The 11,450-nt window shown below is 38.5% G+C and overlaps 1 protein-coding gene across 1 annotated transcript; it reads left to right on the forward strand.

Annotated features, from left to right (window-relative positions):
* Window positions 1-10,186: 10,186 nt before the first annotated feature.
* Window positions 10,187-11,116, forward strand: LOC147798329 (NADPH oxidase 5-like). Its single transcript, XM_087139697.1, has 2 exons — window positions 10,187-10,436; window positions 10,984-11,116. Exons 1-2 carry the CDS (start codon window positions 10,230-10,232, stop codon window positions 11,113-11,115), a joined length of 339 nt encoding a protein of 112 aa, XP_086995823.1. The 5' UTR covers window positions 10,187-10,229; the 3' UTR covers window position 11,116.
* The last annotated feature ends 334 nt before the right edge of the window (window positions 11,117-11,450 follow it).

Consider the following 11,450-nt stretch of genomic DNA (forward strand, 5'->3'; position numbering starts at 1 on the left):
GATTAATTCGTTTTCTTGCTATTTTCAGAAGAACTTTGCAGTTCCACTCGAAGAGAATGAACATAGGAGGTGTAAAATGAACTTGATTTCTTCTTGTATTTCCTATTAATGCCCAACATTATTTCAATGCAAAGCTCAGGAAACCAAACCGTTGTGAAGGTCATAATTGTGGCTGTGGAAGTTTCAATGCGGAGTGGAGACTATTTTTGTGTAATTAAACAGATCCTGTCCCGACTACCTCAGTAATTCCCCACAATCTGACTTTTATGTCGCTAATGCACTTTGCTATTTAACGAGATACTCCTGACATCCGAAACAACAGGAATTTTGAAGGAAACGTCGTGTTTTTACATTGTTTGACTGTATTTCCATGGACACTGCGCTGGGGGAAACGACCGTATACTCCAGCTCAGAATCCTAATAATTTGACACGTGTTTTAACAGTATTTTCTTCATTGTCTGTATTTAGTCCGGAAAATCGCTGCTTTCCCCGGGAAAAAAAATTGCCATCGGAATGAACGAGTGGAATGTATATAAAGTGGAGATTCGTTGTTCATTTAGTAGATTTAAATCCGCAGTTGATATAATTTCAAACACTGAAGTACTTCATCCAACTTTTCTACAGCGCTATAATCTTTAATTTCGTTAACGTTAATACTGGACAGCAGGGAGCGGACGCTGTGTGACTCGCGTTTATAGTTGTACACTGTGACCAGTCAGCAATATGGTACATTGTCTCTCTATTTTGTGTTTTTTGGCGACTTTGTTTGTTCATGTCTTATGTCAAGGTAAGTGTCTTAATTAAAGTCCCTCAAACAAGGCTTTCTTTCATGCATTGTAAAAGCTTGTAATGTTCAAATTAAGCCTGCTTAATGGAAGAGTCTGTCGGAACATGGCTGTGCAACCCGTAATCTCGACTTGCAATGCTCACCATAATTAATTTATGGGATTGAGGTTACGCCGACCCACATTTGTAGTCTTACAGCTCAGCAGAGCCAAAAACTTTACCTATTCCTTCCTATACCGTTTATAATCGAATGCTGTTTTTGAATCTTAACGTTCTCCCACATGATACGTACTAAACTGTATGTGCTGCAACTAACTTCCAAAAGCTGAAACTATTAGCTGGACGTGGACGACAGACCGTTCAGACGGTTTCAAAAAAAGAATGTGATCCTTTGAAAAATCGAGATAAATCTCCATCTGCTCTTTTGGGTTGCAATTGAATTCGTCTTCTCCGTGTTTTCATTAGGACGCAGTACACTTTCATTACAATGTAATGGAAATTAGGGGAGTTAAATAAGCTTGATAGTTATCGTCCAAACCACCACAGATATTTTATACCACATGCTGGGAAAACCAGAATTGAAACCTAGCTGTGGTAGGAGTTTTATCAAAGAAGAGTAAAGTTCGACATTTCTACAAGCTTCCAGGAGGCGTGTAGACTTCTTGTGTAATAAAAACACCCAAATTTCGTGCAGACTACCTCAAAGATTTCTGCAATGTGAACTGGATTGCACTCGCAGCACAATGCTATTAAACAGGATATTCCTGGCAACCGGAACACCAGGAATTTTCGTCTTTCGACATTATTTGACTGCGTTTCCATGAACACAGGGAAAAAGTAGTACTGAAGCGCAATACACTGTCAATAAATATTAGTATTCATATGGGTTTTCTCAGTTAATTTCGGGTTTCTTTCATTTAATATTGCTTAAAGCAAAGAAAATTTTTGTCAAAGATTGGTTTCTTGCCCACAAATATTGACTTTCAGAGCATTGAAATACGAAATTAAGCGGGAAAACCTACAGCGTATTAACGGTATTTTGTTATGTGTCTGCTTTTAGTCTGGAAAATTGTTCTATTTGTACGAGAACAGAGTTTACCATCAGGACAAACGATTCCAATATGAAAAAGATGAAGATTCGTTGTTTAGTAGGTTAGATTTGAATCACCGGTTGGTTCAATTTTAAGCACGGAAGACCTTTGCACAATTTTTTCACAGAAATCTGCATTGGTGGTTTAATAACATACACAGTCTGTAAGCTGGTACATTGGCTTTGTACTTTGTGCTCTCTGACGACGATGTTTGTTCATGTCTTAAGTCAGGGTAAATGCTTTAAAGTCCCTTTAAATAGGCCTTCTTTTATGGTTTGTAAAAGCAGGTAATTAAAATCAGACAAAGAACAACTTTCTGTGTTGATTGGTATATTTCAGAGCAGTGTGATCCCAACTACTGCAAATTTCGTGAAGTCAGAAGAAGGTGCAGGGAATCTTTAACGACAGAGTCACCCCCACCGACACCCACACCAACACTGACAGCGACACCGACGCCTACGCCTACTGGTGAGTTGGTCTTTCCCAAGAATACGAAGCACCAATGCATACAATCGATATCATTATCGTGGAGTGCCGTGGTCTTGTGGTTAAGTGCATTGGATACGTAGTCGGCGATTTGAATGCAGCCTGGGATCATTTCGCGTGTGCACTTTGTCACCCATTGCCTTTCTCCACCCAGGAGTAATTGGGTACCTGTGAGGAAACATAGGGTACCTGTGAGGAGTCATTGGGTACCTGTGAGGGCATAGATGGTTATTGTGGTTGATTTAGCTGCTTTGCGCCGATAATGGCAGCATTGTGCTTTATACTCCCCAGGGAGCTAAGATGATATTAGGAATGTTTCATGGGCCAGGTGAACAGGGGTAATAATGATGTAGAGAGCTTTGATCCGTGTTAAAGTCGCTTTATAATTACTATCACTTTTTCATCAATTCCGTGTTTACTTAAAATTTCATTCAGTTATATTTCCCAAACTTTAAAACAAAGTGAACGAAAACCGTCACGTATCGTATGGAATCAGTCCTCTTTTGAATATGTTTCGATTTGACGCAACGTGCTAAAATTGGCCTTTTGTCATACTTTATCCATTTGTCATTGAAAGAGTGAAATTGATTTACTTTCTTTTGCCCCTTGTTTGCGGAGGGGGGATAGATTTGTAAATCTGAAATTTGGTTTTTTAGTATGTTTAAAAAAATTGCAATGGCAGTTGTTGATTTTTCTCCATATAGGTGGTCCCAAACCCTGCGGGAATAGGAATATAAGCCGACTTGTTGGGGAGTGTAACCGCCAACACGAGTGTAAGTAACCTCTATCAGTTTCCTGTTTCTTGTAGCTTTTCCTTACAGTGTTGTATGTAGCCGAATTTGTTTGGCAGCAGAACAAAGATTTACTCGGATTTTTCCCTTGTGCTTTTCAATAGGCAGAAGGAGGCGAGCAATATCAGACCAACAGGAGATCTCTACACCCAAGTCGTTCACTAGACAAAACAAGGTAATTTTTTTTGTCTTTTGAACTTTTGTCATGTAGATAAATTCCACGGTAAGTCTTTGATCAAGTACTCCCAAAAGAACGTATAATTATTTTCACAGCACTTATTCCATAGCATCCAAACTTTCATTCACTGCAAGCAATGTGTAGCATCAAAATAAAAGAAATAAATAAATAATTTATTTTTAAAAAGCCAAGGTAAAGTTTGGTCTGAATGAACCTAAATTATCTTGTTAACTAATATGTTTGGTCTCCAAAAACTGCAGTATCACATTAAAGCCAATGGGGATTTTGGATGTACTCTTCAGATACAATAGCATCTGTGAATGGAAGTGAAACGGAAAGAAAGTGAACATGTGTTTGACTGTTTTAGTATTAAGTTTACCGCAGAAGGAAGCTCTGAGACTTTTTGTGAATAAACTGTCTTTGCTTCTTGATGTTATTCACAGGATGTAAATGACGTCATCGATCCGTTAAAGGTCTTCCCTGGCTCGAAGGGTCAATTGGATGATGTGTATCAAATGCTGACAAAAGTATTGAGGGAACAGATCTTTAAAGGTAAATTGACAACTTTAATCGTTCTCATTATTATTCCGGGGGCACTGAATTCTTTATGTTTTAATTGAAAACATTATTCTTTCATGCAAATGTGTAGTGTCGGGGAAGGTACAAAATACACTCCGTTTGCTTAGATTACTCAGTAGTTGTAACTTATTAATCTTGTCGAATTGTCTTTTGTCCCTAACACGAATGATGTTCAATCCCCCCCCAATCTTGGTTTTTCTTAAGTACTCTCTGCAATCAGGACAACACAAAGTTGCCCTTTTGAATTTATCCTGCTGAAAGATCCAATTTTCATTGTTTTTTCAACAGTTCCTGATAAAAGCAGTGGCCGACATGGAAAAAAGGAATGAGAACAACTCTACATCATGCGGACACAATGACGGAAACTTAGAAAGCCTTACTATTGAAACCGTTCCAGCCTCAAGCTATTTTAACTATTTATTTATTTAAGCTATTTAAATTATTTAATGAGTATAAAAATGAACAAAGAAATTGACTGGAACAGGATTTGAACAGAATTTGCAGCCTCTGAAATACCGTACAAGTGCTCTACCAACTGAGCTACCCAGCCCTATGTTGGTGGCTCTTCCCATCTGTCAATGTCTCTTTTCGGGGGGCGCTAGCCAGAGGCCATTGAACCTGAAACACCATGTACCCAGGGATCACACCCCAGTTACACACGATACAACCTGGGAAGTGGTGAACAGGGATTAGTTATTATTCTTTCTTATTTTAAAGTGTAAACTTAATGTACAGTACCTGCTGTAATCCTTTATTTTTTATTAATAGAAACCTCATAGGTTTTTGAAACTTCTTTATATTTCCTATTCAATGTATTTCATATCAAATCTCTTATAGATGATAGGCTCAACAAAAATGGGTATTATGGGACCTTTTTCAAAATGAGAACATAGACTTTCGAATTTGCTGGATTATAAGCTTTATTTTGGTTTAGGTTCAAACCCTTTGACATTTTGCAATCTGACGATATGTTGATTTTTGCATAATCATATGAAATGAAAAAAAATCAGCCAAGAAGGAAGTCTTTTGACACCCATAGCAACAGTTGGGTTTTTTGTATGAATTCTGAAAGAACTGATATGGAAGAAATCAATAAACCAGAAGTGAAAAGGAAAATCACCCTCTCCACATAAAAAACCCTCAGTGTGAAATAGAACAGTGTCCGTAATACCCTTTTCGCAGAGCGTATAACACATTTGGTATGAAGATTATCTTTTAGTCTTATATTCTACCTTGTAAATATCAATTACTATTTCGAAACAAAATAAGCGTAACTATTTAATCTATTCCATTCAGGGTTAAACCTATAACAAAACGTTGTACATCGTATTCTCTTGCGTTCATTATTAAAAGAGTAAGCCACTGTTTTATTTTTATATCTATTTATAACCTGTAATTTATTACCTATTCAAATACATCTTGAAAAACCTGTACGTGGCAGATTCTTGCCAGATGCAATAACAATAAAAATTTCGTTTGGATGTGACATCATGTATTGTCTCCGGATTTTTCTGTTCCTATTCACTCCCAAATTTCCCTTGGGGTAAAACCTTTTCGTCTTTATTTCATTTCACATTTGTATAATTTAAAAAAGAATCACTGAATAAAGATACATTTAGATATTGAAACGCACAATATGTATAAATAACAAAAAGAATTATTCATAAGTATGGCAGACAAGCAACTTGACTGTATTAACATTTGATAATTCCCGCTGGAAGCGATTGAAATAATGAACACTCCATCAATCATAAATCACAAGCGCACCAAGTCCGTATAAGAAGATTCTTTGGGTAAACTTGCACAGGAATATAGCATAGAGTAGACACGGGCATTTGGGAAAATGAAAGTAAAATTCTAGAGCAACATCGTTACAAAGTCATCATGCACTGATTTCTTGTGACACACTGACTAAAACGGTATATATCAATGGGAATAAATATATGCTTATCCGGTCTTAAGTTAACGCTTAAGACCGGCTCAGGAGAATGGACGCGACTAATCCCCGAGCCGTAGCTTAGGTTTGAGACCGTCCAAGCCTATATTTATTGTCTTAAATTAATAAAAGCCAATTCCATAGACTTGGGTTGAGGAATAACTGAGTGTCCAACACCTCAATCAAGTCATCCTACCACAGGAATAACTAGGCCTACTGATATGCCAGGATGGCCCTTCTCTTAAAAACTACTATAGGAAACAGAGATATCCACGTCCATATATTTATGATATTATCAGTGTATACAGCGACCATTCCCATTGCGTCCTGTCCGAAAACTGTGAAAAGACTTTTATCATCAGAAGTAATACGGTTATTTCCATTGCAGTCTTCAACCGCAAGTTCAATATATCACGAGGCATTTTTCACACAACCCACATAACATAAGGTGGATTATTTACACCCGTTTGAAAACCAGCAGATAAAATTCGTACTTATTTCTAAATATCACCTACAATGCACCTTTGAAATACTGAGCTGCAGTAATTATTATTGGATAGTTTCCACGGAAAACCTAAACATCCAAATTTAAATTCTATTGCCGTCTGCTGTCACAATTATGTAAACTAATTGTGGGATGTAGAAACGTATGGTAAGTGGATTGTAAAACAGATGAAAAGATGATTGCTTTTCCCGTCATATTCCGTTCAGGAAAACCGCGAAAACGTTAGGTTCCGGTAAATGTCGGGAGAGAACGTATTCCTTCTTTGGTGGCAAGCAAATCTAAAGCACAAATATTGTATTTTTAAATGCAAATGAAGGAAATTAGTGTCATTTTCTGCTTGTGGCCTTATAAAATTTCAGGAGATTTTTTTCGGTCATGTGAAACAGTGTCACAAAACAGAGGCTATCCAAGGCGCAATTGCATCTGAGAACTCACAATTCATTTTTATAGTCAGAGAACAATTTGCCTGTACTGATCAATCAAAACACTCTCAATGGTACAATAATGTTCAGACAATAATTTGCACAGCAGATGTTTTGATATTTTGAATCGTCTTAGAACCCACTGATCTCAATATAGAGCTCTCTTTTGCAACACCTTCAGTGTAAATTTTGCCAGCAAAGCCAGCAGGTGGCTTAACTATGGTCGGCATGCGCTACAAAGAGTGAAATAGTCCTTACAAAACGCTTAAATATACTTTCTTTATTGATGTTGAATTGAATGTTCTGCAAACGTTTGCTTTTCAGTGTAAACTCACTGCTAGACGAAATATCCGTAACAACTTGGTAGGAGCATTCAGAACACCCTGCGCAAAAAATGAGGCCTCTTTGGCTGAATTTTGCAAAAAAATGGCTGCCCCTACTCTCGGTACAAGTGTTGTTCGAGTGTCGATGAATATTGAGCGATAAACTTGAAAGTTTTTCAGCTAATTTAAAATACCTCTGGTATAAATTTACAACCCAAGTCCACACGAACAGGGGCCTGTAAGAGTCCGTTCTCTGCATTAGCAACCTCGTTCCTGGGAATCAATAGGTGTCCCCACAGCTACCTGCCTATATTTCTTCCTGCGGACGAGGTTCGAACGCAGAGACGTTGACAGCCTTCGGTGTGGGGGTTGAGGTAAATTCAAAACCGGATGCAACGTCATACTCATTCAAAATGACGTCAGGGGCAAAAGAAATCAAAATCCTTACTTTTAATCCAGACATCTTTGCTTTTATTTGCTGATGTTGTTTTTTCAGGGCTTTGATAAATGTGCGATTATTCTTTCCTACTTAATGAAGAAAAAATATGGCAACTGTAATTAAAGCAACCAGGACGTTGACTACTATTTTTATTAAACTGATACTCCAATAGCCCTTGGCCAAAACGTCTGTCAGTAATATGGACTTTTCAGTGTTATGGTCAAATAACACAAATACCCGTTTCAGTTCCATGCTTCGTTAACCTAAGAGCAATAGATAACATTTTTCATTTTAAGGGAAAAAAAGCATCACTTTGTTATTTTGCCATGTTATCATGCAGCATTACAAGACCTTAGCTTCAATCAAAGGAGTATACTTTTATGGTTCTAAAAGCTGCATTAATGACGAGGTTCGAATCAATTTCTTTTGACGAAATGTGCATCTGTATTTACACAGTTAATATTTGTCACTATAAAAATATCATAATTAGTTACTCGAGGACTCCTTATAATAAAATCTGAGATGTTATCATTTTTGATAGGCATTCTGTCTCTTCATATTCGGTCTGCTGGTAACTGGACCAAGCGCCTCTACCGTTTCTTCGATGACATGCAGTCCAACACAAAAAAGAAGTCCAATCGAGTCAAATCTTCCCTTCGTCTTCGACCTGGTGGTTCGCTATCCACCCATGGCAGAAACCCTCCGTCTGATGCCGGTCAGCATGTCAACAATGGCTTCGAGATATCACCGCAAGACGACTGCAAGACTTCCAACTCTACATCACTGTCAGATGATCCCAAAGGGCCTCGTGCGGGTGAGGTTGACGACACGGTTGTTAGGGTCGCTACCGACGACTCCCCCACGAGTCCCGACGAGGTAGAACCGCCGTCTTTCATGAAAGTCCGCAGAGTTAGCTTCAACGCTGATGTGGATCCTCAAACCGTTGTACAATGGAAGAAGACCTCGCTCCCTAGCAGGATTCCAGAGGTTGATGAGAGGTTAGTAGAATTAAGCGAGATCAAGGAAGACCGAGGACATGAAGACCAGTCGGCAGATGTTAGAAAAGTAGCTGAAGAAACTGGAAAAGAGGTCAGAGTTGAAAATTTAAACTGTATTTTTATCAGCAGGCTAGTGCACGAGTACTGATGTATTTGTGTGGTATATAACGTATCCCCTGGAGAATTAGTCCAATTTAGTTCGGCGAATTTTGTTACCGGAGTAACCTTTTTACGAAACCTTTTAAACTTTTGACTGATGGATAGAAAAAGGTCTTTTTTGTTTCAAGAAGTTTTATTTTCATACAATAATTAATTTGATATTTAGAGTGAGGATAACGCGGCCATTCCTGAAGTGGAAACGTCAGGTGAAAAAATATCAAAACGGGAACATGCTGTACGTCAGGAAAATGACTTGGTGAAACAAACCAGTCTGAGCATGATGACTTCAATTGGACAAGTCTCCAAAGATAGCCTCAGACCACAGGTCCTACTTTATATGAATACCAACAACAAAATACAAGTAAGTGGGAAAGGAAATTGTGGAAATGTGAGTAGGGCCTATCGTCTGTGTTTTTCGAGTAATATCCCACGCATTTCTTCGGCCCCGAATAGTTCTCAGTGGTGTGTGTTTCCGTTTGTTTACCAATCCCTAAATTGCAAATCTTATTCGAAAAGAACACTTTTACGGAGCAAAATACAAATGTGGGAGACGAGCGTTAATTGGAATGAGGGCATTTGCCGTGAATTTCATAGAAATTCCAAGTATGTCTTTAGTCAGTATATGTACTTAAATCGAGTCATAGTTTGCTTGCCGCTTTTAGGTACACATTCAAGGTCCTTACGGAACACCAAGCACCAGCGTCTTTGAGTCTGAGCACGCCGTGTTGATCGGGGCTGGTATCGGTGTCACTCCGTTTGCTTCCATCATGCAGTCTATCATGTGCAGACATTGGAGTATTGTCACGACTTGCCCTAACTGTCAACATACCTGGGTGGACGAAGAGCGAGAGAAACAGGCTCTTAGGGTCAAGAAGGTAGGAGCACAAGTCGGCCATCTTGAATCAAAAGTGAGGAGACCCGCACTTTTTATGACTGTTGTGTGGGAACGAAACTTATTACTATTTTATGTGCAGCACTAGGTAATTCCAGCTTATTGGAAAAGATTATGGCCCTATGAAAATTAATCTTTATTAGAAAAACTCTAATCATCCCCCAAAATTCAGGTACTTTCCCATTCTATAGTGTTCAATGGATAAAATTGATTTAGTAAGCACGATTCAAACTAGCCGTCTTCTGATTAAAGCCTGAAAAGGGCGGTACAGAAATAAAAGCAGGCAGAGACAACGGGTGGACTGGTCTGTACCCCATACTCAGAAAAGGTAAAATATACCGGCAAAGGAGCGAGGAACTGACAGAAAATCAGCCTGCAATTTGATGACTTACTTACCAAATCGAACAGCTGAATCGACAATCATGTAGAATGAATGCACGTTCTTGTTAGTGGCCTAAATCAGAGGACCGAGGTACTTATTGTGGTGGTATAGCATGCATAGTTTATACCACATCGTTAGCAAATGCTTTTGATTACACTAAGGAGTATTTTGTTTTGCATCATTTCTAACGCAAGTTACTTGTTGCAGGTGGATTTTATTTGGTTGAATCGAAACCACACGGCCTTTGAGTGGTTCGTAGACATGCTGTTGAATCTGGAGCAGGGGCAGAGTCAGTACTCGTTGGATCGGTTCTTGGATATCCCTCTATTCATGACAGGCATACAGCGCTTTGACATGAAGAATTTTGGCCTCCAGATGGCGCTAGACTTGGTCCATGAGCAGGAAAACAGGGACTTGTTGACTGGACTACGAACTAAGCTGCAGGCAGGAAGACCCAACTGGAATAAGGTGAAAAAATCAACAAAATTGGAACAAAAAGGGTATCAATTACTATCTTTCCGAAACGAAAGACGCAAAAATGAAGTGTTTGTGTTTTTCTTTCAAGACTAAAATGGTGCCTTCGAAACGAAATGAAACTTTGTTATTACCTTGTTATTTGCCACTGTACGTACTTCCTTGCAGGGGATTTGCATGTACATGCACATTCACACATTTTTTTTGCTGGTTTTGCACTTTTATAACTTTATATCGACTTGCTTTGGAATGTTTTGGCTGGGCTGAGGTAATTCAGGCTTAATTGCGTTGGGTTGAAAATAAAGTAGGATGTAATATTTGTGTGTGTAATATTCCCATATGAAATAAAAAATTTACGAGTTATATCACAGACTTTGAACAAAAGTGACCAGAATTAAATACCCTTTTTAAGTCGATTTACAGTTTAACTTGTCTTTATTCTTGCACGGGAAAAACCTTCGTTTACCATTTAAGATGTCGTAGTAAATGATTGAGTTGAAAGTGGACATAAATCCGAGTATGTTTTGTTGTTTTATTGCAGCTCTTCAAGAAGATTAAGGACGAGGATAAGGGAAGAGTGTCGGTGTTCTTCTGCGGTTCGCTGGCCTTGGGAAACGTCATCAATAAACAATGCCAGAAGTTCGGCTTCATATTTCATAAAGAGAACTTTTAGAGCTCACAGTGTATTTATTTTCCAATAAATTAAGGTAACCTAGTAACAGAACACTGAAAGGCTTTGTGCTGATGGGGTCAAAGGCGTTGGCCGATGGGGTACGGGGGAGATATTTAATATTTTTTGTCTTCCACTCACTTTTTACAGATGCATGGATTAAAATATTTCAGGCTTGTAACTACTTGATCGAGCTGAATCTTGAACCTTGTGGTATGTCAGTTTTGGATAGAAAAAACTGTTAAAAATTACCAATACATGTGGCTCAACACGCTCTGTTTGTGAAAGTTTGAAGCTAGGCTGCAGTAGGCTAGGGATTTTTCCATTGGGTTTTCAGT

Source organism: Acanthaster planci, linkage group LG08 (assembly GCF_054643075.1).
Source record: "Acanthaster planci isolate LZ-2023a linkage group LG08, COTS_SCS, whole genome shotgun sequence".
NCBI classification, from domain to species: Eukaryota; Metazoa; Echinodermata; class Asteroidea; order Valvatida; family Acanthasteridae; genus Acanthaster; species Acanthaster planci.

Coding starts and splice junctions, on each gene's coding strand:
- LOC147798329 (XM_087139697.1), top strand. CDS start 10,230: ATGCTGTTGAATCTGGAGCAGGGGCAGAGTCAGTACTCGTTGGATCGG. Junction 10,437..10,983: donor GAAGACCCAACTGGAATAAG/GTGAAAAAATCA, acceptor GTTTTATTGCAG/CTCTTCAAGAAGATTAAGGA.